Source organism: Oncorhynchus gorbuscha, linkage group LG14 (genome assembly GCF_021184085.1).
Source record: "Oncorhynchus gorbuscha isolate QuinsamMale2020 ecotype Even-year linkage group LG14, OgorEven_v1.0, whole genome shotgun sequence".
Lineage (NCBI taxonomy): Eukaryota > Metazoa > Chordata > Actinopteri > Salmoniformes > Salmonidae > Oncorhynchus > Oncorhynchus gorbuscha.
In genome coordinates, this window is record NC_060186.1 from 14,979,199 (window position 1) to 15,005,995 (window position 26,797).

At 44.0% G+C, this 26,797-nt stretch overlaps 2 protein-coding genes and 1 long non-coding RNA gene across 8 annotated transcripts in view; 2 read left to right on the forward strand and 1 right to left on the reverse strand.

The window, feature by feature from the left end:
• The window catches only part of LOC123994520 (pendrin-like), a 15,296-nt gene extending 13,688 nt beyond the window's left edge, over positions 1-1,608 (forward strand). For 2 of the 4 annotated variants that reach the window (XR_006831660.1, XR_006831659.1), the window contains exons 18-19: positions 229-283; positions 845-925. Coding sequence is in view for 1 of the 4 variants with exons in the window: in XM_046297206.1 (XP_046153162.1) it covers positions 229-283; positions 845-990; positions 1,097-1,180; positions 1,290-1,313 (309 nt within the window). In the remaining 3 variants the exon portion in view is untranslated. Of the gene's footprint in view, positions 1-228; positions 284-844; positions 991-1,096; positions 1,181-1,289 lie in introns of those variants that run through there. The other 2 variants (XM_046297206.1, XR_006831661.1) reach the window with 2 other exon arrangements.
• LOC123994521 overlaps positions 1-10,886 on the reverse strand; it is a 23,648-nt gene extending 12,762 nt beyond the window's left edge. The window contains exon 1 of the long non-coding RNA XR_006831662.1: positions 10,560-10,886. This is a non-coding gene — a long non-coding RNA (uncharacterized LOC123994521). The remainder of the gene's footprint in view (positions 1-10,559) is intronic.
• Positions 3,538-24,433, forward strand: LOC123994519 (chloride anion exchanger-like). Of its 3 annotated transcripts, none has more exons than XM_046297205.1 (21): positions 3,538-3,628; positions 14,544-14,713; positions 15,561-15,700; positions 16,167-16,277; positions 16,626-16,786; positions 16,942-17,106; positions 17,484-17,636; positions 18,783-18,865; positions 18,961-19,108; positions 19,285-19,398; positions 19,808-19,885; positions 20,164-20,259; positions 20,410-20,516; positions 21,301-21,370; positions 21,554-21,646; positions 22,118-22,213; positions 22,621-22,848; positions 22,962-23,016; positions 23,153-23,298; positions 23,446-23,541; positions 23,764-24,433. In XM_046297205.1, the coding sequence occupies exons 2-21, from the start codon at positions 14,598-14,600 to the stop codon at positions 23,788-23,790; spliced, it is 2,283 nt and encodes a 760-aa protein (XP_046153161.1). In that variant the 5' UTR covers positions 3,538-3,628; positions 14,544-14,597; the 3' UTR covers positions 23,791-24,433. The 3 variants fall into 3 exon arrangements, with proteins under 3 accessions (XP_046153161.1, XP_046153159.1, XP_046153160.1); XM_046297203.1 differs by lacking the exon at positions 3,538-3,628 and adding an exon at positions 13,365-14,067; XM_046297204.1 differs by lacking the exon at positions 3,538-3,628 and adding an exon at positions 13,365-14,062.
• The last annotated feature ends 2,364 nt before the right edge of the window (positions 24,434-26,797 follow it).

Genomic DNA, 26,797 nt, shown 5'->3' on the forward strand with positions numbered 1-26,797 from the left:
CAATTTTTATTTTTATGAAATTCACTGAGGAGGTTGGTCCTCCCCGGTTCAACAACGTGAGAATACTACTTTAAATATTTCCCTGTGTCTGCTCTGTTTACTGTAGCAATCTCAGGGTGCAGGAATGCGTTTCATCAGAGGGTTTGTGTGTTTAGTGATTACAAAGCTTAACCCTGTGAGATAAATGGCTTGGTGTCACACTAATCTATCCCCCTCTGTCCTCTACAGGTCATTAAAGAGTTCCTACGCATCGGAGTCCATGTCTACATTGCAGGCTGTGACGGTACGGTTTGGGATTTAAAAAAATACAGTATATGTCACTATTTAAAGTCTTGAGCATAGTAAGCAGTGTTATCGGGACAGTGCTATCACTTTCTTACAAAGAATTCTGCTGTGTAATGTTTGTTCAATGCTGCCAAGTGGATTAGAATAAACTAAAAGCAGATTGTACTATCAAAATGTCCATGTCATATTTTTTACATTTAACTAGGCAAGTCAGTTAGGAACAAATTCTTATTTACAATGACGACCTACTGGGGAACAGTGGGTTAACTGCCTTGTTCGGGGGAAGAATGACAGATTTTTACCTTGTCAGCTCGGGGTTTCGATCCAGCAACCTTTTGGTTACTGGCCCAATGCTCTAACCACTAGGCTACCTGCTGCCCCAAAATGATAATAATAACAACCATAATAATGGTTGTGTTTTGTTGGCCTGCTTGGAGGTTCACATGGTGATAACTGGTGGTGTCTGTGCCAGTCTGTTTCAGCACTGGACAGCTCTGCCTTCTGTATTGGGTTCTTTGCTGTTGTTATTGGTCTCTCTAACTGGCATCTAACACTCCAGATGAAATTGTATGGAAAATGGAAGCCTTGTCCTTCTTCGATGAGGAGGTGACACGAGATCTCCTCTTTCTCTCTGTCCATGATGCCATCCTCTTCATCAAACTGGAGACAGCCAATGGGAGCATGCAGGATGCCATGGTTGAGGGGGTGAGGGACCCAGAAATCAGTGGTTTATACTCTGATTTGAATTGATGCTCAAACAACTGACTAAAGACTGTATTAACCTTGCCATCTTGTCTTTGTCTGTGCCCAGCTTTCTCTAATGCAGGATTGCAAGGAGCCACCGCCTTTCACTGAGGAAGAGGACCTAATTGAGACCTATGACAACCAGCATAGAGTGAGAACTATTTTCATCACTCCGTTCTCTTTTATTGTCAATCGCATCAGAATGTTTGACAGCCATTATGTTGTCCGTTATTCATCCGAGACTCTCTGCTCATCCATAGGCAATCCATGGACTATCCAACTAACACAGAAACGCAGAAGAGCTGACCCTGTATCTATGTTCTCTATGAACAGAGGATCAACCAGTATAAGTTATTTTCCATAAGGGACCAAATCAGGGGACACTGACGATGGATTTTCCCCAGACTACAGCTCAAACTCAGGGGAAGCTGCTCTTCGCCAACTGAGTATAACTTTGGACTTTGGAGTGGACTAAGAGGGTGATTTGAGGCAGCCGGTCATTGATATCTCTCTTTAACAACAGTAAAGTGTCTTAATTAGATCAATGAATAATAAACTGATTTATATTATTGTAACCTCTCTGCTATGTCAAGGCCCTTCTCCTTTACAAGTGTAATCATATAAATAGGGAAAAACTACAATAGGAGTTATGCATGTCCTTTTCCTTGTACGCATTTCAACAACAGGACCATTGTTTGTGTTTGTGTCGAGGGCTTTCAGAAGAACAAATGCATAAATACAGAAGTCCTGCTCATCCGTGCAGTCGCAGTTGATCTGTGTTATAAGCACTCAGTTTCCTCCCTCCTGAGATGGGCACTCCCGTGAACCCGGAAGAGGGAAGAACAGACACTTCTGTTTTATTTGTGACCTACTTAGTTAAATGGAGTCCAGAAACAAGAGTGGTACTACATCCCAGATCCCTTCACAGACTTCTTCTCCTCGACCCATTCCCTGCACAGGAAGTGATGTCATACAGTCAAAGTTTAAGTGTGTTTAAACAAAGATTGTCTATTATATTGACAAGATATTCAAGTGACTACTCTAACAATGGAAATACATGTCCTCAAAGATGGAAGGTAGGCAGAACGCGGCGAGATCAGGTGAGACCATTCTAGCCAATTAGAGAGTAGATAAGTGTGTGAACAACAGGCCATAGAGATAGATAGAAGAGTCATCTTTGTATTTGTGCAATCATAGCGTCTGTACCAGCATGGGCAGCGCCATTGAAGCAATCTACATTTTAAAGTAGTCATTTATTTTTTGAGAAGAAAATAACATCCGCATGGAGTAAGCTTTCAGCTGGAGCAAGGAGTTTGAGGCAACCCAACTCATAGGAATCTCCACCCCAGTTGATTACTGTAAAATGGTGAAAGCCCTCAATGGCAATGTCCATACTAATATCCATGATGAGTCTATCTCTGACAATGTCCATACTAATATCCATGATGAGTCTATCTCTGACAATGTCCATATTAATATCCATGATGAGTCTATCTCTGACAATGTCCATACTAATATCCATGATGAGTCTATCTCTGACAATGTCCATACTAATATCCATGATGAGTCTATCTCTGACAATGTCCATACTAATATCCATGATGAGTCTATCTCTGACAATGTCCATACTAATATCCATGATGAGTCTATCTCTGACAATGTCCATACTAATATCCATGATGAGTCTATCTCTGACAACAGGCACAACTCCGATATAAAGTTGTTTTTGCGTAGCTTGCATTCTAACCATTATGAAACTTCTATTCAATCAAATAAGCGTCACGTAGCAAATGATCAATTCTATTCTTTGTTAATCAAATTCGATACAAAATTCCTCACTTCATTGGTTTATTTTCGGGGACATATTTTTTCTTCGCTTCTTCCTCTTTGGATTAAAGGGTTTGGTTGCTTGTTTTTTATTAAGGCCATTAAGAGATGAATGATGCAACGTTGCGTTCTCAGCCATCAACTCATCACAATAAAAGGCAGACTAGACTGTTGTAAAAAATGTGTACCAGCAATACCAAGAGCAGAACTGTAAAGTTGTTTTTCTTTTAATCATGTCTAAATATGGACTGCAAGCATTTAAAGCTTTGTGGAATATTACATTTAATGTCATATTTCCTTTCCCAGTCAATCAAAATATCCTTATCTGCCTCTGGCCATGTGTGAGGTATGAGTTGTCTGTGCAGATTCCGGCCCTAGCGTTCCCTTGATGTTCCTGTGTGGGTTACTGTGAAGTAAGCTTGATAGTGCTGTGTTACTAATTGTGGGATGATGTTTACTTTGTTTTCAAATCTGGCGCCTACTGGAGCACTGTGTAAAGGCATTTATCACCGTAGGTACACATCCTCTTTACACACACACACACACACACACACACACACACACACACACACACACACACACACACACACACACACACACACACACACACACACACACACACACACACACACACACACACACACACACACACACACACACACACACACACACACACACACACACACACACACACACACACACAAATGGCATTCATTCTTCACCACATTGGACTACAGTGGCTGACTGAGTCTGAACATGGTTCTCAAATAAGGTATATTCAACACTTGTTTTTAAGAGTTATGTTTCATTTTATCACTTGGAGGAGTACAGTCTTACTAGATGGGAGAGGCAAGAACTTGTACTGTGGGTTGAATAGTGTAAAGCCAGCTTTAAAAATACGCATTGCTTTCCGTTCAGTCTCTAACATAGTCACTACTGTAAGACTTACACACACCTTTTTATCAGATTCAGTCTATTTCAGTGAGCAACTACCTCACTATTTGACTGCAGCATCTATTCAGATCAAGGTGTTCTTTCTATAAGCTGGTTACTGTTTCAGTATGTACAGGTTGCTCCATTCTTAATGATTGTGAAACGATAGCTGCATTTATACCTGGTTCTAGCTTTGTCCTGATTTTGTCCACGTTCTGTTTGTGCCCACATTCTTTTAGACAGGGGTAGAAAATCAAAAGACACATTGTGATCTGATTGTGATCATGTCATCCTGTCCATCTCTGGTAGTCAGACACACATTGTGTCTGTGTCATGCAGGTAAAAGAGGACCCAAAAGCGACTTAACAGAAACAGAGTTTAATAATGTTCAAAACGGAATAACTGACATCCTCTAGATTTGTAGAGGGGAAAACAACTGGAGAAGCGGCCACAGACTGCAGGTCGCTTCGGGTAGGCGCAGGCCGTAGTCGACTGAGACACCTGCTCACACGCAGCGTCTGATGAAGGCACAAAACACGACAGGACAGGGTGATACACAATCACGGCAAAAACACGACAGGACAGGGCGAAACGCAATCACAGCATGGTGAATACAATACAAGGAACCGACGGCACAGGAACGGATCACAAAGGAATAAATAGGGAGTCTAATCAGGGGAAAGGATCGGGAACAGGTGTGGGAAGACTAAATGATGATTAGGGGAATAGGAACAGCTGGGAGCAGGAACGGAACGACAGAGAGAAGAGAGAGCGAGAGAGTGAGAGAGGGAGGGGGAGAGAGAAGGATAGAACCAAACAAGACCAGCAGAGGGAAACGAATAGCATGGGGAGCACAGGGACAAGACATGACAATAAATGACAAACATGACAGTACCCCCCCACTCACCGAGCGCCTCCTGGCGCACTCGAGGAGGAATCCTGGCGGCAACGGAGGAAATCATCGATGAGCGAACGGTCCAGCACGTCCCGAGACGGAACCCAACTCCTCTCCTCAGGACCGTAACCCTCCCAATCCACTAGGTATTGGTGACCCCGTCCCCGAGAACGCATGTCCATAATTTTATGTACCTTGTAAATAGGTGCGCTCGACAAGGACGGGAGGGGGGAGGGAAGACGAACGGGGGTGCGAAGAAAGGGCTTAACACAGGAGACATGGAAGACAGGATGGACGCGACGAAGATGTCGCGGAAGAAGCAGTCGCACAGCGACAGGATTGACGACCTGGGAGACACGGAACGGACCAATGAACCGCGGAGTCAACTTACGAGAAGCTGTCGTAAGAGGAAGGTTGCGAGTGGAAAGCCACACTCTCTGGCCGCAACAATACCTTGGACTCTTAATCCTGCGTTTATTGGCGGCTCTCACCGTCTGTGCCCTGTAACGGCAAAGTGCAGACCTCACCCTCCTCCAGGTGCGCTCACAACGTTGGACAAACGCTTGAGCGGAGGGAACGCTGGACTCGGCAAGCTGGGATGAGAACAGAGGAGGCTGGTAACCCAGACTACTCTGAAACGGAGATAACCCGGTAGCAGACGAAGGAAGCGAATTGTGAGCGTATTCTGCCCAGGGAGCTGTTCTGCCCAAGACGCAGGGTTTCTGAAAGAAAGGCTGCGTAGTATGCGACCAATCGTCTGATTGGCCCTCTCTGCTTGACCGTTAGACTGGGGATGAAACCCGGAAGAGAGACTGACGGACGCACCAATCAAACGACAGAACTCCCTCCAAAACTGTGACGTGAATTGCGGACCTCTGTCTGAAACGGCGTCTAACGGGAGGCCATGAATTCTGAATACATTCTCAATAATGATTTGTGCCGTCTCCTTAGCGGAAGGAAGTTTAGCGAGGGGAATGAAATGTGCCGCCTTAGAGAACCTATCGACAACCGTCAGAATCACAGTCTTCCCCGCAGACAAAGGCAGACCGGTAATGAAGTCTAAGGCAATGTGAGACCATGGTCGAGAAGGAATGGGGAGCGGTCTGAGACGACCGGCAGGAGGAGAGTTACCCGACTTAGTCTGCGCGCAGTCCGAACAGGCAGCCACGAAACGGCGCGTGTCACGCTCCTGAGTCGGCCACCAAAAGCGCTGGCGAATAGACGCAAGAGTGCCTCGAACACCGGGATGACCCGCTAACTTGGCAGAGTGAGCCCACTGAAGAACAGCCAGACGAGTGGAAACAGGAACGAAAAGGAGGTTACTAGGACAAGCGCGCGGCGACGCAGTGTGCGTGAGTGCTTGCTTAACCTGTCTTTCAATTCCCCAGACTGTTAACCCGACAACACGCCCATAAGGAAGAATCCCCTCGGGATCAGTAGAAGCCACAGAAGAACTAAACAGACGGGATAAGGCATCAGGCTTGGTGTTCTTGCTACCCGGACGGTAAGAAATCACAAACTCGAAACGAGCGAAAAACAACGCCCAACGAGCTTGACGGGCATTAAGTCGTTTGGCAGAACGGATGTACTCAAGGTTCTTATGGTCTGTCCAAACGACAAAAGGAACGGTCGCCCCCTCCAACCACTGTCGCCATTCGCCTAGGGCTAAGCGGATGGCGAGCAGTTCACGGTTACCCACATCATAGTTGCGCTCAGATGGCGACAGGCGATGAGAAAAATAAGCGCAAGGATGAACCTTATCGTCAGACTGGAAGCGCTGGGATAGAATGGCTCCCACGCCTACCTCTGAAGCGCCAACCTCGACAATGAATTGTCTAGTGACGTCAGGAGTAACGAGGATAGGAGCGGACGTAAAACGTTCTTTTAGAAGATCAAAAGCTCCCTGGGCGGAACCGGACCACTTAAAACACGTCTTGACAGAAGTAAGAGCTGTGAGAGGGGCAGCAACTTGACCGAAATTACGAATGAAACGCCGATAGAAATTAGCGAAACCTAAAAAGCGCTGCAACTCGACACGTGACCTTGGAACGGGCCAATCACTGACAGCTTGGACCTTAGCGGAATCCATCTGAATGCCTTCAGCGGAAATAACGGAACCGAGAAAAGTAACGGAGGAGACATGAAAAGAGCACTTCTCAGCCTTTACGTAGAGACAATTCTCTAAAAGGCGCTGTAGAACACGTCGAACGTGCTGAACATGAATCTCGAGTGACGGAGAAAAATCAGGATATCGTCAAGATAGACAAAAACAAAAATGTTCAGCATGTCTCTCAGAACATCATTAACTAATGCCTGAAAAACAGCTGGCGCATTGGCGAGACCGAACGGCAGAACCCGGTACTCAAAATGCCCTAACGGAGTATTAAACGCCGTTTTCCACTCGTCCCCCTCTCTGATGCGCACGAGATGGTAAGCGTTACGAAGGTCCAACTTAGTAAAGCACCTGGCTCCCTGCAGAATCTCGAAGGCTGATGACATAAGGGGAAGCGGATAACGATTCTTAACCGTTATGTCATTCAGCCTCGATAATCCACGCAGGGGCGCAGAGTACCGTCCTTCTTCTTAACAAAAAGAACCCCGCCCCGGCCGGAGAGGAAGAAGGCACTATGGTACCGGCGTCAAGAGACACAGACAAATAATCCTCGAGAGCCTTACGTTCGGGAGCCGACAGAGAGTATAGTCTACCTCGAGGAGGAGTGGTCCCCGGAAGGAGATCAATACTACAATCATACGACCGGTGAGGAGGAAGGGAGTTGGCTCGGGACCGACTGAAGACCGTGCGCAGATCATGATATTCCTCCGGCACTCCTGTCAAATCGCCAGGTTCCTCCTGAGAAGTAGGGACAGAAGAAATGGGAGGGATGGCAGACATTAAACACTTCACATGACAAGAAACGTTCCAGGATAGGATAGAATTACTAGACCAATTAATAGAAGGATTATGACATACAAGCCAGGGGTGACCCAAAACAACAGGTGTAAACGGTGAACGGAAAATCAAAAAAGACATAGTCTCACTGTGGTTACCAGATACTGTGAGAGTTAAAGGTAGTGTCTCAAATTTGATACTGGGAAGATGACTACCATCTAAGGCAAACATGGGCGTAGGCCTGTCTAACGGTCTGAAAGGAATGTTATGTTTCCGAGCCCATGCTTCGTCCATGAAACAACCCTCAGCCCCAGAGTCAATCAAAGCACTGCATGTAGCACCCGAACCGGTCCAGCGTAGATGGACCGACATAGTAGTACAAGATCTAGATGAAGGGACCTGAGTAGTAGCGCTCACCAGTAGCCCTCCGCTTACTGATGGGCTCTGGCCTCTTACTGGACATGAAATAACAAAATGTCCAGCAACTCCGCAATAGAGGCACAGGCGGTTGGTGATCCTCTGTTCCCTCTCCTTATTCGAGATGCGAATCCCTCCCAGCTGCATGGGCTCAGTCTCAAAGCCAGAGGAGGGAGATGGTTGCGATGCGGAGCAGGGAAACACCGTTGATGCGAGCTCTCTTCCACGAGCCCGGTGACGAAGATCTACCCGTCGTTCTATGCGGATGGCGAGAGCAATCAAAGAGTCCACATCTGAAGGAACCTCCCGGGAGAGAATCTCATCCTTAACCGCTGCGTGGAGTCCCTCCAGAAAACGAGCGAGCAGCGCCGGCTCGTTCCACTCACTAGAGGCAGCAAGAGTGCGAAACTCAATGGAATAATCCGTTATGGACCGTTCACCTTGGCATAAGGAAGCCAGGGCCCTAGAAGCCTCCTCACCAAAAACTGAACGGTCAAAAACCCGAATCATCTCCTCTTTAAAGTTCTGGAATCTGTTAGAGCAATCAGCCCTTGCCTCCCAGATAGCTGTGCCCCATTCTCGAGCCCGGCCAGTAAGGAGTGAAATGACGTAAGCAACCCGAGCTCTCTCTCTAGAGTATGTGTGGGGTTGGAGAGAGAACACAATCTCACACTGCGTGAGAAAGGAGCGGCACTCAGTGGGCTGCCCGGAGTAGCAAGGTGGGTTATTAACCCTGGGTTCTGGAGGCTCGGCAGGCCAGGGAGTAACAGGTGGCACGAGACGTAGACTCTGGAACTGTCCAGAGAGGTCGGAAACCTGAGCGGCCAGGTTCTCCACGGCATGGCGAGCAGCAGACAATTCCTGCTCGTGTCTGCCGAGCATGGCTCCTTGGAACTCGACGGCAGTGTAACGAGCGTCTGAAGTCGCTGGGTCCATTCCTTGGTCGGTTCCTTCTGTCATGCAGGTAAAAGAGGACCCAAAAGCGACTTAACAGAAACAGAGTTTAATAATGTTCAAAACGGAATAACTGACATCCTCTAGATTTGTAGAGGGGAAAACAACTGGAGAAGCGGCCACAGACTGCAGGTCGCTTCGGGTAGGCGCAGGCCGTAGTCGACTGAGACACCTGCTCACACGCAGCGTCTGATGAAGGCACAAAACACGACAGGACAGGGTGATACACAATCACGGCAAAAAACACGACAGGACAGGGCGAAACGCAATCACAGCATGGTGAATACAATACAAGGAACCGACGGCACAGGAACGGATCACAAAGGAATAAATAGGGAGTCTAATCAGGGGGAAAGGATCGGGAACAGGTGTGGGAAGACTAAATGATGATTAGGGGAATAGGAACAGCTGGGAGCAGGAACGGAACGACAGAGAGAAGAGAGAGCGAGAGAGTGAGAGAGGGAGGGGGAGAGAGAAGGATAGAACCAAACAAGACCAGCAGAGGGAAACGAATAGCATGGGGAGCACAGGGACAAGACATGACAATAAATGACAAACATGACAGTCTGGGTATCTTACAAGTGTAGACAGATCTGGACAGAGAAACCATTTAAATCATCATTTTTCCCACCCTATAAAATGATTGACAGGTGGCACCGTTGACTGATTACATCAATATGTGTCCAACAATAAATAAATTAATAGCATTTTGAAAAAATAGTTGTGAAATCATTTACATAAAGGAAGTGACCAGAACATTTGGTCACAATGCAGACACAGGGGACAGGTAACAGACATATTTTAATGCCATGTGTCAACACATTTCTGGAAATATGGGCACAATCAGAATGTAGACAAGATCCGAACAAAGGACTCATGTCAGCACCAGGTATCAATGGGGCTTAGAGCATCCATCACCTGATCTACTTTCATGGCATCATGATTTAAAAAAAATATATGATTATTTGATCAGTAATTCATATTTGACAGCAACTGTTAGCTTTATAAACCATGTTGTGGGTGTGAGATTGTTAAATAATTCTGTCTTTGAAGAGTGGGTTTATTGTGTTCTGATCTCTACCGGTGGTTGTGGATTGTTATAGTTGCTAGGATTCTCCCATATGGAACCTGTTCCTGGGGACAACCTGACATGCATCGTTTCTTTGTTGTTTATCATCACAATGTAAAAGGTTCTCAGTTTTCTCTGCTGAATACTACCGCACTGTTTATTGGTTGTTCTATAGTTATTATTATGTTGTGTAGGCCATGCCAAGCTCCTATCAGGAGTGATTATTGATTCAATGATTTACGGACTATTTGAAAACTCACTAAATGATACATGGGAAAGTATATTCATTCATATATGAGACATGTTTATTTATTGTGCTTTATTTAATGTACTTTATTGTACTATTGTACAAGCCAATTGTACTCACATATGACGACTCAAATATAATTGTACTTTTAAATTACTTACTTGCAAAACCCTACACAAAAAAACTAAAATGCAGACAGACCATCACAAATAGTTTTTAAACAGTTATATTAGTAATTCTTCACATACCTCAATCACATCACTGTCAAAATGGGTCACAACCAAGTCACTCAGCTCACCTTGCTCTGTGAGAGACCGTTCTTTTCTTTAATCTGCCTTTAAGAGTGGAAAGGGCAGTAATAGGGAGTCAGTGGAAACTGTTTGTCCTTGTAGTCGTTAACGGAGCGATCCAGCCTTCATCAGCCATTAGAAATCTGACAACACACATGTCAAAGCCTTGAAGGACAAAGGCCCGATCTATAACAAACAGCATAACAAGGCAAGAACATCATGTTAATATGAGGATGTGCTTCTTTTGATTTAGTAGACTCTATATTGATTAAATGTAAACAAAAACATGAGCAGGTCAAAACAGACGCGTTTTTTGTTCTGGAGGCACTAGTGGTCACTAGCTGGCACAGTCACAAAGTCATACAATCAGATTTGAATCCTAACCATCATTTTTGTTTTTATGGATTTTTACAATAAAGACAATTTTGCAGCTGGCCCATCTAGAGGAAATCTCTCAGTTCTGCCTCCAGGGCAATATTCATGACAAGAAACATCAACCTGTGAAACATACACCCCAAATATGTTTCTTCGGGTACTGTAAGTAATAAATATACAGTAAAAACAGAGAATTAAGTAACCTCCTCCTACACACACGTGCACATACTGTACACACACACAACTATGAGGTCATTCCCACAGACATGCTATTTTCACTTGACTGGAATGCAGCATTGAAAGCCAACAAAAACATGTACTATTTTGCTGTGATAAAACTGTGATGATAACATAAAGCAGAGATACCTGTAGCTTATCAACTGGTCACGCAACAAGATCTGGGTCAATGTAATATGTTTTCATAGAGCCGCCTGTGGTTAGGAAATCTGTTCCCAAGTATTCCCAAGCATAACTAGAGAGGCATATGTGATAGTATCCCAATGTAATCAAGGTTTGAAATGATTCTGTTTTTGTCAAACACTAAATCTGTTTGGGCTTCTTTGGGTAAATTTGCAGTGTACAAATGATTTATGACTATGTTCCAGCCTCTCGACCATTCACTCAAGAATAAATTGTCCTGTGTCTGATGTAATTAAGGACCCCTGATGTATGGTGTATATAGATAGGCTGTAAATAGGTATGCTGTAGGCCTTTGTTTGACACAAGTGGTCAGCATGTACTGTAGATATGATGAAATTGGGTCATAACAGTCTGGACAAAACAATTACTATTATAATTTTACATTGTTATTCTTGAATTTCTTCAGATGGGTGCTTTAGATAGGCTTCATGTAAGACCTACTGTTAAGTACAACAATACATCCCCTGCACTGACACCCCAACCCCAGATGAACAGTAATATCCCTTCTGTGTCGCTGCAATGAATCTCACAACATTAGCCAGTGTCACGTCCTGACCTTAGTTCCCTTTTTTATGTCTCTATTTTGGTTTGGTCAGGGTGTGAGTTGGGGTGGGAATTCTATGTTTTTCATTCTATGTGTTCTTCTGTGTGTTGTATTTCTATGTGTTTGGCCTGGTATGGTTCCCAATCAGAGGCAGCTGTCAATCATTGTCTCTGATTGAGAACCATATTTAGGTAGCCTGTTCCCACCTGTGTTTGTGGGTAGTTGTTTTCTGTTTTTGTATTCTGTATTCTTTTGTTGTTTTTCCATTCAGTGTTCAATTCATAATAAAAGAAGAACACGTATCACGCTGCACCTTGGTCCTCACCTTCTTCCACCAACGGCCGTTACAGAACTACCCACCACCAAAGGACCAAGCAGCGTGTAATGGACTCCTGGACATGGGAGGAAATATTGGACGGCAAGGGACCCTGGGCACAGCCGGGAGAGTATCGCCATCCGAAAGAGGAGCTGGAGGCAGTTAGAGCGGAGCGGCGACACTACGAGGAATTGGCTCAAGGTAACGTGCACGAGAGGCAGCCCCAGAATATTTTGGGGGGAGGGCACACGGGGAGATAGGCGGCGTCAGGTAGGAGACCTGAGCCAACTCCCCGTGCTTACCGTGGCGAGAGAGTGAACGGGCAGGCACCGTGTTATGCAGTGAAGCGCACGGTGTCCCCAGTGCGCACGCATAGCCCGGTGCGCTACATCGCAGCTCCTCGAATCCGCCGGGCTAGAGTGGGCATCGAGCCAGGAAGGATGATGCCCAGTGCATCTGGTCTCCAGTGCGTCTCCTCGGCCCGGGTTATACGGCACCAGCCCTACGCACGGTGTCCCCGGTTCGCCAGCACAGCCCAGTGCGGCCAGTTCCAACTCTCCGCACTTGCCGGGTTACAGGGGGTATCCAGCCAGGACAGGTTGTGCAGGCTCGTTGCTCGAGACCTCCATTGCGCCTCCACGGCCCAGTGTATCCGGTGCCTCGACCAAGGAGGAGGCCGCCTGTATGTCTCCCCTTCTGTCTGGAGCCTCCAGAGCCACCTGTCCGTCCGGAGCCGCCAGAGCCACCCGTCAGTCCGGAGCCGCCAGAGCCGCCCGCCTGTCCGGCACCGCCAGAGTCTCCCACCTGTCCGGCGCCACCAGAGTCTCCCACCTGTCCGGCGCCGCCAGAGTCTCCCGCCTATTCGGGGCCCGCTGTAAGGGTCCCCAGTTCGGGGTCGGCAGCGAGGGTCGCCACTCCAGAGGCGCCACCTAAGTGGGCCAAGACTAAGGTGGAGTGGGTCTACATCCCGCACCAGAGCCGCCACCGCGGTGAAATGCCCACCCAGACCCTCCCCTATAGGTTCAGGTTTTGTACTGTCACGTCCTGACCTTAGTTCCTTTTTCATGTCTCTATTTTGGTTTGGTCAGGGCATGAGTTGGGGTGGGCATTCTATGTTTTTCATTCTATGTTTTGTTCTGTGTGTTGTATTTCTATGTGTTTTGGCCTGGTATCAGAGGCAGCTGTCAACCATACTTAGGTAGCCTGTTCCCACCTGTGATTGTGGGTAGTTGTTTTCTGTTTTTGTATTCTGTACCAGACAGAAGTGTTTCAGTTTTGTTCATTCTCTTTTGTTGTTTTTCCATTCAGTGTTCAATTCATAATAAAAGATGAACACGTACCACGCTGCACCTTGGTCCTCACCTTCTTCCACCAACGGCCGTTACAGCCAGCTTGAAAGTTAAGAGCGGGATATTATTGTATAGTAGTACTGTTACCCCTCTTCATACTCATCCATGTTTAACCTCAACTTCAACCCTAACCTGAACCTTTACCATGAAACGTCCACTGATCTCCAGTGTACAGCCACGACCACTGTCCAGTCCTCCCCACCCTGCCCATGAGTGGGGTTCTCAGACACACTCATTCATCATTGAAAGTTGAGGCAATGTGCCAGGGCATTTATTAATAAGAACAATGGTCAAGGATAAGGCAGGGCTGGCGTGTGATGACTGCATCATAATTGCTGTTAATAATTACAGTTAAGAACGATAAGCAACCCGGGAGAGAGGATTTATGGATGGCAACATTCCCAAGGGTCCTAGATAATCTCGGGGTGTTCCTCTGTGCCGGGGGAGAAAGAGAGAGAAAGACAGGCAAAGTTTGGATACACTGAAGCTGCGTACACAGATAAACAAGTAAGGTAAGTGTTAGTGTTATGCATTATTTTAGTACCTTGCTTTTCATTTATTACTATTAAAGATAAATCGATTGTGGCAGTCGTCTGTGGCAGTTGGTGACCTAACACTTTCTTCAGAGTATTTTTTTTTGTTCGTATTACTTAGTTAAAACTCTTTGTAAAATAGGACAACCTTTCCTAGTTATCCCGTGTGTTATAATGGTATCACAACCCTTTTTTTAACCCAGACCACTCTAACCAGGTCTACGCTGACAGGCAGCACAGGCCCTGCCCAGCCATGCCAGTCGCAGCTGGTCCACTGGACATCACAGAGCTGTGACACTAATGACACAGGATGATGTAGTTAGTTAGTGTGTGACTGTAGTTGCACCTTTGTTGTGCAGCAGCTCCACAGTAATTGTCTGTGTCAAGGTACTTTCAAAGGCAGGAGGGAAAGATATGACAGGAACCTGTACTAAAATGTGATTGATGGGTCTCAGAGACCCTGTGAGGAACAGGTGCCGCCACCACTCAACGAGAAGTAGAGGGTAAAGATGAAGCAGTATGTGGTCGCCAGGCCACTCTACTCGGAGGACGCCTTCGCAGACGAACATGAGAAGATCCACAGGCACCATAAGACCCTGCGGCACCACGTCAAGCAGTACTTCACGTAAGAATCCATCAAGTTTCTTCTGTTGTTTTGCTTGTGTTGTTTTGTGTAACACCGAAGGTAGCCGTATGATAGGCTGCAGTGCATGGATGCAAAACTTCTGTGTAGATTCAATCAACTGGCAATAGCAGAGACTCCGCATAGCTGGTATGTTGGCGGTGTCGGACGTGTAACCGCATTAAGAGCTGTCAAATAGGTGAGGGGCTGCTCCTGTGGTCATTGTCACGAAGCCACACCCGTCCCACTCGCGTTTAGTTTAGAACTGTAAAGTATAGGCTAAAAGAAATTATATCATTCAAAGAAATCCTTCTGATTTAGATCAGCCTATTGGAGGTGTAGATTATTACAACACCCATTCCAGTAACAAGGCTGCTTGGGATTATAATTAATGCGACACAGCACATCCAATGGCAATGTCTGCGAGAGGTAAACTGACGGAAGTCGTTTGCTGATTTGACAGCACTAAAGCAGTTACACCTCAGACATGCTGAAATAGAAACAATGAAACTGTTATGCAGTCTTAGGTTATTTCCGGTTAAGACAGAACGGATTGAATCTAGCCCTTCATCTAGTTATTACCACTCAATTCACTTTAATAGTTTAGTCTTTCTTTGGTGTGGACTAGTGGCCCCACATGACATTTTACCTGAGATGCCCTGATTGTCTTTAGTTTGCTTAAAGATATGGTAACTTTTCCTTCAAAAGCATGCATCTAGTTTAAAGATCAGCCTTTCATCCTATATACTGTATGTCTAAACGTTGTGCATAAAGATGCTTAGATGTTATACACTATTAGTAAATCATGTCTGTGGAGACTAACTAAAAATGGTGTGTGTGTTAACTGTAGTTGTGACCTCATGCGCGCTAAGAACGCAGCGCTCTCTCTGCTGCCTTTCATTGGTTGGATGAGAATCTACCAGCTGAAAGAATGGTTGCTGAGTGATATTGTATCTGGGGTCAGCACTGGACTGGTAGCTGTTCTACAAGGTGAAGCTAATACCCACTCTAACCCACCTCAATCAACCAGTGTGCATCTTCAGATCTATCAAAGCAGTTCCTAGAGCACTTTTTGAGAAATCATTTGATAAAGAACTGTAGACCTCATTAACGTCCAAAAAACATCAACATTGATCATTGAAAGAAAATAAAGTAACAATATTGATGAACTATGGTTTTACGGAATGGTAATCAGGTCCAATAGTGGTATCACCTGAAATATATTATCTGGTCCTAGACACCTATTAATAGTTGTTTAATGAAAGAAGAGATGGTAACCTATATTAGCAGTCATTGTTGTCACAGTAATAGCATTGACACACAGAAAAGTCAATAGATACTTAAAACACCTGAATCACGATGACTCTTGAATGCTGTCTTAGTCTCCTGTGACTTATGGTGGAGTTATTTAACATGCACTCTAAACTGTTGTTCATTGTTTTTGTTTGATTGACAGGTCTGGCATACTCCCTGCTGGCCTCCCTCCCTCCATGGTACGGACTCTTCACTGCCTTCTTCCCAGTGATCGTCTACTTCTTCCTTGGCACTTCCAGACATATCTCAGTAGGTAAGTACTGTGCATGTGTGTGTGTGTGTGTGTGTGTGTGTGTGTGTGTGTGTGTGTGTGTGTGTGTGTGTGTGTGTGTGTGTGTGTGTGTGTGTGTGTGTGTGTGTGTGTGTGTGTGTGTGTGTGTGTGTGTGTGTGTGTGTGTGTGTGTGTGTGTGTGTGTGTGTGTGTGTGTGTGTGTGTGTGTGTGTGTGTGTGTGCGTGTACAGTGTTTTGCTCTGACCATTACAAGCCATCACACCTTTTTACTCTACTTTACCGCCCTCTCTCTGCCCACCTCTCCACTTTCCATCCCTTGCATCATCATCTGCGCTCCCTCTCTCTTTCTCCTCACCCCACTCACTCCAGGAGCGTTCCCTGTTCTGAGCCTCATGGTGGGTGCAGTGGTGACGAGGCTTGTGCCTGACGAAGGCCCCCCAGTCAACATCACTGGGTTTGAGGGGCTGACCAGCGACGAGCAGAGAGTAATGGTGGCCGCCTCTGTCACCTTCCTCATGGGGATAATGCAGGTAAAACACCATCATTACCGCAGCATTATCACTCATGTACTGTACATTACTCATATCTCTCTGTAATCTGAATCTAAAATGAACAATGACTCCCTCTCTCTATCTATGGACGTGATCTCCCATATTCTAACATGAGTCCTCTGCTTCTCTCCCAGCTGGCCATGGGTCTGCTGCAGGTAGGCTTCATCGTCATGTACCTGTCAGACACGCTGGTGTCTGGGTTCACCACCGCGGCTGCCGTCCACATCCTGGTGTCCCAGCTGAAGTTTGTGTTGGGCCTGGTGGTGCCGGGACTCAGTGGACCCCTGTCCATCGTTTATGTGAGTCCAGGAAGAGAGACAGGATGAGGTCACATGTCTTTCAATGCAAAGTTGATTTTTATCTACTGATATCCAAATATGCAATGACTTAGCTACGACAGAGATATATTCATTAACTCACTCATATCTTATCCCTCATATCTGATCTATTTCTACAGCTCTGAGGAATAACACTGTGTTGATAAGATAAACAAGTGTCTCATTGTCTCATCTTATCTTACACAGTTAAGCACATGTATTCCTCAAGTGCCCCCAAGATTTCAGAAAAAGCTATAATTTATGAGTCATGGCTTGGTGTAGAGACCTCTGACTGAACTCTCACACCCTGTAACTGGTTCTTCATTACTGTCATCAATATTAACTGACGTCTTCCTCAGACCCTGGAGAAGATCTTTGTCCAGATCGAGAAGACCAACGTGTGTGACCTGGTGACGTCCATACTGATCATGGTGGTGGTGTTCATAGTGAAGGAGATCAACGATAGATACAAAGCCAAGCTGCCTGTTCCCATCCCCATAGAGGTTATCATGGTGAGTGTCACTGTGTGCACTATGTCATCACAACCTGGGCTTCAGCTCTATATATACACAGATAATACACAGATAAGAATTGGGAAACATTGTGGCGAGAACCAGCCTCATACGGGGAACCACTGAATTTAAACTCTTAGAAAAAAGAACCCAATGGGTTTTATCTGAAAAGAAAAGGGTTCTACCTGGAACCTAAAAGGGTTCTACAAAGGGTTATCCTACGGTGACAGTCGAAGAACCATTTTAGGTTCAAACAGGGCACTGTTTTTGGGGTGGCAGCGTAGCCTAGTGGTTAGAGCGTTGGACTAGTAACCGGAAGGTTGCGAGTTCAAACCCCCGAGCTGACAAGGTGCAAATCTGTCGTTCTGCCTCTGAACAGGCAGTTAACCCACTGTTCCCAGGCCGTCATTGAAAATAAGAATATGTTCTTAACTGACTTGCCTTGTTAAATAAAGGTTAAAAAAAAAAAAATGTAGATGTGTCTCTCACTATTTAATATAATTTTGAATATGAGTATGTACTTGCACAAAGTACAGATCATATCATCACAGATAAGCATCGGAAAGCATTGTTATTCTTATCCTGAACAGTCACTCCCTTGTTCCTATCTTAGTACACTCTTGGTGGAAAACAATGTGCTATCTAGAGCCTAAAAGGGTCCTTTGGCTGTCCCTATAGGATAACCCTTTGAAGAACCCTTTTTGGTTACAGGTTTCCATGTATAACCTTTTACATAGATGGTTCTATATGAAACCCAAAAGAGTTCTACCTGGAACCAAAAAGAGTTCTACCCAGAACCAAAAAGGGTTCTCCTATGGGGACAGCCAAAGAACCCTTTTGGAACCCTTTTTCTAAGAGTGTATTGATCCAAAGTACAATGCCATTGTAGCAAGCCAGCTTTTGTGAAACGTACAGTATTGATGTTTTATTCTCACACTGACTCACAGTACGGCAGATGAGGACAATCAGGTGAATTGTAGGAATATACATGAACTTATTTTGATGTACTAAAAGCCTGCAGTGTGTCATAGCTTTGTGTAAAAGTTGGCAAGGTAACCAGATTCTCTTGAAATATACTGTTTTATCACCAGATTGCATGTGTCCTGCTAATAACTGATACATTGATTTTGGTAATGACTTTGGCAGACTGTCATCGCTTGTGGCGTTTCCTATGCATTCAACTTCCGGGTGATTTATAAAGTTGATGTTGTCGGCCGTATTCCAGTGGGGTAAGCACATGTAAAAAGATGTTTGCTGCATGTTAAAATGGCTGAGAATAGATGGGAAAAGAATCTAACAATACCTCTCCCTCTCAATCTGTTAGGTATGAGTCACCTATGGCCCCGAACATGCAGATCTTCGGGCAGACTGCTGTTGAGGCGTTCCCTATGGCCATAGTGGGCTTTGCTGTAGCCTTCTCTGTCGCCAAGGTCTACTCAGTCAAACACGATTACATCATAGACGGAAATCAGGTGAGTCCCAAAACCAGAACATTAGAAGGAGGGGTTGGAAGCCGAGGCAGTACGGAAAAATGTGTTTATTGTTGCTTGCGAATGAGGGGTGTCAGCCAAATACAAACTATCAACATAAGACTTGAACTCATATCAACGGTTCCAAAACATATATTTGTCCTTGTTTTGCTCTCTAGGAGCTGATAGCTTTTGGGGCCAGTAACATCATTGGAGCAGCCTTTAAGTCATTTGCAGCAAGCACAGCTCTCTCCAGGAGTGCGGTACAGGAGAGTACAGGTGGTAAAACCCAGGTAAACTACTAAACCAAGAGGCTATCTGAGAATACAGACACTCAACCATACTTAGAGTTCCTTCCTGTACAAGTTCTTTATCCAAGAGATGTAGCTGTAAAAGTTATGAAATATTGACCTGTTTGGGTCTCTCTATCTTTGGTGTAATAATGACTGATAACTTATCATAGTCCAAACCAGATAGAGTTGCACAAATGGGAGAGAGAATGTGATGTAGTTTGTCGTGACTCGTGACCTACAGTACATAGCGAGGAATGAAAGAATTGACTCAGAGTTACAATGTACCAAGTTAATAAATAATTATAATTTATGAAATATATCAAAGGGAAACACTGTTTAAAAAGTGCTTATCTGTGGTTGTTTTGTGAATAGCCAAATGTGAGTAAAATAAAGTGTTACTTCATTTCAGATTGCTGGGCTACTGTCAGCGCTCATCGTGATGGTCGTCACCTTGGCTATCGGGTTCTTATTGGAGCCGCTCCCAAAGGTAAAACTCACTCAGTATTTACAATATAAATGACTTTAGGAGTTGAATGATAGGGAAACATTTTGATTTCCGCCTAAATAGACATACAAAGAACCAGTCCAGAACCTCTCAAAGTCCCCCCATATAGGGGACTTAACATCTAAGATTAGGACATTACAGAATGAATCACTCTGCATGAAGGTGAAAAGAGCAGTGGAATTTAGATGGAAGTCTTGTGCAACTCTTGTGACTGATCATCAAAGATGTCATTGCCTGACCTTTTCCCTCTGTGTTGACAGTCGGTGCTGGGGGCGGTGGTCATAGTCAACCTGAAGGGGATGTTGATGCAGATCAGAGAAGTCCCTTACCTGTGGAGGAGAGACCGGCCCGACTGTGTGAGTCTTCTGAGACACTCTCACTGAACTGCACTTAAAATGGAAACAAGCAATTATGTCTTTACCAACTGTGATAATGAACTCATATTTCCTCCAATCCTTTCCATCCTGCATCCCCCTGTCTTGCCTTCCCTCCATGTCTTTATCCAGGTGGTGTGGGTGGTGACCTGCCTGGCTTCCATCCTGTTGGGGCTGGATCTGGGGCTGGCTGTAGGCCTAGGGATCGAGCTACTCACCGTTGTCTTCAGGGCTCAGTTGTGAGTATGGGCACAAATCTCCAAATTCCTAACAAAAAGGTTGAACTTGTGTCTTTGTTTATTCTTTGTCAGTTTTCAATGTTATTGGGAGGTGGACAAACCAGGGTTTGACATTTCAGAATTTGATCCAATTCAATCCAAGAATTGAGATTCAAATGTAAATTGGTCACACCCCACAGGAAGCATAATTGGAATTTAATTGTAATGAAAGGAAGTATAATTGAATTCAAAGCAATTAAAATAAATTCAACTGAGACAAGAAACAGATGAGTCTCATTCCTTTGATAAATATTTTGCCCAAAACATCTGCCACCTCTTACTAAAGAATACAGATACCATCATTAAAAATGGGATTATAACTCAGATGTTAGTATTCATATTTAATGCATTGTGGGAAATTAATTTTTCCAAATATTTAATAACATGTAACATGTAATTATGAACAAAATGATCTTAGAATATTTCCAGACCACTGTTAATTATTTAACACTCTTTTTAGGAGGATGCGTTTTAAAAATGAAATGTTTCAAGAAATTGTTAAACATAGTAACCATACATGATGTCAAAATAAACATGTGCGTAATGATGTAAGGAATTCAATTCTACTTCCTTTAATTCAAATTCTATTAAAATTCTGCTTCCTGTGGGTTGGAGCCAGTTTACATTCAGTTCAAATTCAATAATTGATTTGGAATTAAAGACCAATTCACAACTCCATTCAGAATTAACCCCAACCCTGGAACACAATGTCATAGTGACATTTCTGCCTACATTTTTTCCCCAGCCCACGTTGCAGTGTCCTGGCCAATATCACAGGAACAGATATCTACAAAGACCGCAAGGATTACATGAGTGTGAGTAAGCTGTAATGTGAACTAAAGACACTCACCAATATCTTTTTGTCTTACAAGACTGTGAAGACGGTGTGTCTACACATGGCCCTTGTTCTATTGTCTATATATCTATTTCCAGATCTATGAGCCAGAGGGTGTGTCTACACATGGTCCTTGTTCTATTGTTTATATATCTCTTTCCAGATCTATGAGCCAGAGGGTGTGAAGATCTTCAGGATACCGTCACCCATCTTCTTTGCCAATATAGATTTTTTCAGAGGCAAGCTGGTGGAAGCTGTAAGTAAGCAATTATACACAATTAGATGTGTAAAATGAAGAATTCTACCAAACACATTTACACATAGGCCTTACAATTCCATGACATGGGCCAACAAGGTAATTATTAATGGGTGTACTTATTAAGACATCTTATTTTCTCATTGGATTTGTTCCAATGGAAAAAGGTCATAAAGAATGATCAAATAAACTCATGAAGGTCAATACCACCTCAGTGTATGAGGTAATATAGTATACCAGGTTGCATAGCAATAGTTCCAATACAAATCGGTGTTACTATAGTTTAACTTGCACCTTACTAAACACTAAATGCATGCAGATAAGACAAAGTTTAGCCTTGATCTGTATGATGGCCAAGGCACTGGTAAACAATATGCCCCATTCACAATAAAGCCCATGTGTAACAGTTACTCCCACTTTCATGTGTGCAATTGCCAATTAGGGTTCAACTTGACTTTGATATGTTTTCAGGTGGGCTTTAACCCATTGAGGGTGTTGAGAAAGAGAAACAAAGCCCTAAGGACGATCAGGAAACTTCTAAAGAAAGGAGAGCTGCAGATGACATCTGTGAGTAGTGGTGCACTTACCTGTCGCCCTTAGAAACCCATAAAAAGATAACTTCCACTCACAAAGTTACCCCGTTAACACTTTACAAGAGTCCCCTGTGTCATAAAGTTTCATTTAAATGGCCATAGCATGTCATAAATCCATCTAGCCCAAAACATTAGTTTCAAACCTGGCAACAACATACTTCTAGCAATCTAAAATCAACAGACATCAAGCACATGCTGCAGGACCTATAGGCAGTCGTCCCCGTACATGCCTTATCAGAATGGTCTTGTGGTTGCATGTATATGAAAAACAAATGAATCATCATCCCATAATGGTGGGTGGACCTCCAAAGATCACCTTCTACATGTAGTCAGGTTTTCACAATAAGAGGTTGTAGTAATGTTGTGGTTCTCCCGGTGCAGAAAGGCCTACTGCTCACCAGCTCTGGTCCCATTGAGGAGTCTGAGGATGAGAGCAACATGGAGGATCTGGACCAGCCCACTGACTTCAAGGACCTTCCTGTCCAGGTGAACTGGAACTCTGAGCTTCCTGCCAACATCCATGTCCCCAGAGTAGACATCCACAGCCTGATCCTGGACTTCTCAGCCGTCTCCTTCCTCGACATCTCTGCCCTCAAGGGACTCAAAGCGGTAAAACAAAACTCTTCCGTTACAACCCTGGGGAATGTGGGGATGATTGTATATTTTATTTATTTTATTTTATTTCTACTTGCCGGGTACTGATATTTTGCTGTGTTCTATAGGCACTCAAAGAGCTCATTCGGGTTGAAGTTGAGGTCTACATTGTGGCATGTGACGGTAAGCCTGATTTAAGACGAGCCATCTGTCCCATCCATTCCTTCTCCCATTTTCTCTTTAACACTGAATTCAATCACTCTGAAACAAATAGACGTAAGGTGATTGATCTAACGATATCTGTCCCTTGTGTCCAAAGAGTACATCCTGGAGAAACTGCACAGCTGTAAGTTCTTTGATGACGAGGTGAAGTCGTCCATGTTTTTCCTGACCCTCCATGATGCCATGCTGCATATCCTGGAGAAACATCCAGTAAACTCTGAAAACACAAAAATCTGCGAAAAGGTATAACATTTATCTATAGACAAAATGCCATATCTATTGATGTTTCCACCCTTACAGACTAGATAAGAGGTGCCAAACCTTATCTTGGCCCACATCGTTTCATTCACAGGAACTTGTCTGATTCTTGTGTATCATGTTGTCTTACAGGTTATAACAACAGCCACTATCATAACAACAGCCACTATCCATGGCAACCAATGCAATGGTGTGTCAAGTTTGCGTAGCAGGGACAAATTTGTGCATGTAAGTAACTGAGACCCATCAAATCAATTTGTCATTGTCTTTTCTACATTTGTAATGAATAGTCATCAGCAATTAAAATTATAATTAATAAAAATAACTCTTGTAATGTTGCAACTCATGTGTAGGTACAGATAATTCATTAAACTCTAGGTACAAAGTACAGTAAGATGAGCTGACAAAATCAAATCTAAACTAAAAGTAGTATCTCTTTGCTCTCCCCAGGGTTCAGAGCCAGAAACCAAGTTCTAGTTCCAGAACTACACTCTTAGATGTCAGTATTTTAAGGGTTCTTCGACTGTCCCTTTCCACAGATGGTTCTACATGGAACCCAAAAGAGTTCTACCTGGAACCAAAAAGGGTTATATTTGGAACCAAAAAGGGTTATATTTGGAACCAAAAAGGGTTCTCCTATTGGGACAACTGAGGAACCCTTTTGGAACCATTTTTCTAAGAGTGTAGTGGTGTGTACGGTACTTTCATTTCCTGGGATGACATGCATTTCCTGTGATCGCTGTGCTTTCTGGTGATAATAGACGTAAGGACCCATGATACTGTCCTAAAACGGACACCATACAGTAACCATATGTATACAGGATACCACTTATTGAGCTAATAATTGTACATAAAATATATTTGATTTATTTTGTACTGTTAAACAGATACTCGATGGCAATTTTGAAGATTTTGAAAGAAATATCAGAAAATGTCATTCATATCATGTATTTATTTTCTAAAATTGAATCAGAAGTATTATCGTTTTTTTAAATAGCTTGACAATGTTGCGTTTTATATGTGTACATAGGGATTTTATAGAAATGTTTACTTTGTTGTATTTTATATGTAAAATAAATGTACTTCTTAGCACAAAGTATTTCCGCCAGCAAGAAATGAAGCAATATGAGCAGTACAGTATTTGGAAATCTGAACGTCCTGTAACTGAGATATTGATAAGAATTATAGGATGACTAACGTGGTTTTGATATATTGGTCACAGATAAAGCCCTGATAAGAGATGAATGATTAAGTAGAGATCTTTGACAAACTGTTCTGGGTGATACAACAGTAACCATGATTGATAAAGTTGGTGGAGGTTATGGGGTATTTCCAGTATACCCATGTGTGGCAACACCTCAATTGATCAAAAAGTGCACTTTTATTGTGTTTTATAATAGTGATTAGAGTTGAGGATTGATGAGTGTCTCAACGTTTACATACCGTAAAGCCAGTGATCCATTTGCCTGGTTTGGATCACACATATTGCTCTAGAAATGCCATTGTGAATCCTACACAGTAGGTATATACGTCATAAAGGTACAGGACAACTAGGAACATTTTCAGATGGGGTGAATAACTCTCAAACAGTGTTGCAGATAAGCAGAGTATGTTTGATTTGATTTTGATTTATCAGGATCCCCATTAAAAATACATTACAGACAAAATACATGACCATTTTCATACATTTAAAAACATGAACATGTAGTCTGTGTATGTGCATGTCAGTACATACATGTCAGTACAGTACAGACACGCAACAAGTAGGTCACATGGGGTTTAACATTTCACATTGTGAGATGATGCCTCAATCTTTTGCTAAAGAAATGAATCAATGAATTCAACTTTCCCATTGTGTGTCTTGTGGCGTAAAAGCCACTGTTAGTAAGAAGAAGTACTAAAGAGGTACAGCGTAAACTTAGCACAGACCATGAAGGAATCATCATCCTGATCTCTGTTAAATCAAGTCAAATCAAATGTTATTTGACACATACACATGGTTAGCAGATGTTAATGCGAGTGTAACGAAATGCGACAGTGCAGTAATGTCTAACAAGAAATCGAACAATTCCCCAACAACTACCTAATACACACAAATCTAAAGGGGTGAATGAGAATATGTACATGTACGTACATGGATGAGCGATGGCCGAGCGGCATAGGCAAGGTGCAATAGATGGTATAAAATACAGTATATACATGTGATATGAGTAATGTAAGATATGTACACATTATTAAAGTGGCATTATTTAGAATGCATTTTATAAAGTGACTAGTGAGCCATTTATTAAAGTGGCCAGTGATTGGGTCTCAATCTAGGCAGCAGCTTCTCTGGGGTTATTGATTGCTGTTTAGCAGTCTGATGGCCTTGAGATAGAAGCTGTTTTTCAATCTCTCAGTCCCAGCTTTGATGCACCTGTACTGACCTCACCTTCGGGATGGTAGCGGTGTGAACAGGCAGTGGCTGGGTGGTTGATGACCTTGATGATCTTTTTGGCCTTCCTGTGACATCGGGTGCTGTAGATGTCATGGAGGGCAGGTAGTTTGCCCCCGGTGACGCGTTTTGCAGACTGCACCACCCTCTGTAGAGCATCACGGTTGAGGCCGGTGCAGTTGCCGTACCAGGCTGTGACACAGCCTGACAGGATGCTGTAGATTGTGCATCTGTAAAGGTTTGTCAGGGTTTTTGGTGACAAGCCAAATTTCTTCAGCCTCCAAAGGCTTCTGCACCTTCTTCACCACGCTGTCTGTGTGGGTGCACCATTTCAGTTTGTTTGTGATGTGTATGCCAAGGAACTTAAAACTTTCCACCTTCTCCACTGCCGTCCCTTCAATGTGGATAGGGGGGTGCTCCCTCTGCTGTCTCCTGAAGTCCACAATCATCTCCTTTGTTTTGTTGACGTTGAGTGATTGGTTGTTTTCTTGACACCACACTCCGACTGCCCTCACTTCCTACCTGTAGGCGGTCTCGTCATTGTTGGTAGTGGTTCCTACATTCACCACCTGGGGGTGGCCCGTCAGAAAGTCCAGGACCCAAATGCACAGGGCGAGGTTGAGACCTAAAGCCTCCAGCTTGATGATGAGCTTGGAGGGTACTATGGTGTTGAATGCTGAGCTGTAGTCAATGAACAGCATTCTTACATACGTATTCCTTTTGTCCAGATGGGATAGGGCAGTATGCAGTGTGATGGTGATTGCGTCGTCTGTGGACCTGTTGGGGCGGTATGCAAACTGAAGTGGGTCTAGGGTGGCCAGTAAGGTCTCTCAAAGCACTTCATGATGACTTAATGATTAGATACACTGAGTGTTCCATGACATAGAATGACCAGGTGAATCTAGGTGAAAACTATGATACCTTATTGATGTCACCTGTTAAATCCACTTCAATCAGTGTCGATGAATGGGGAGGAGACAGCTTGAATAAGGATTTTTAAGCCTTGAGACAATTGAGACATGGATTGTGTACTGTATGTGTGCCATTCAG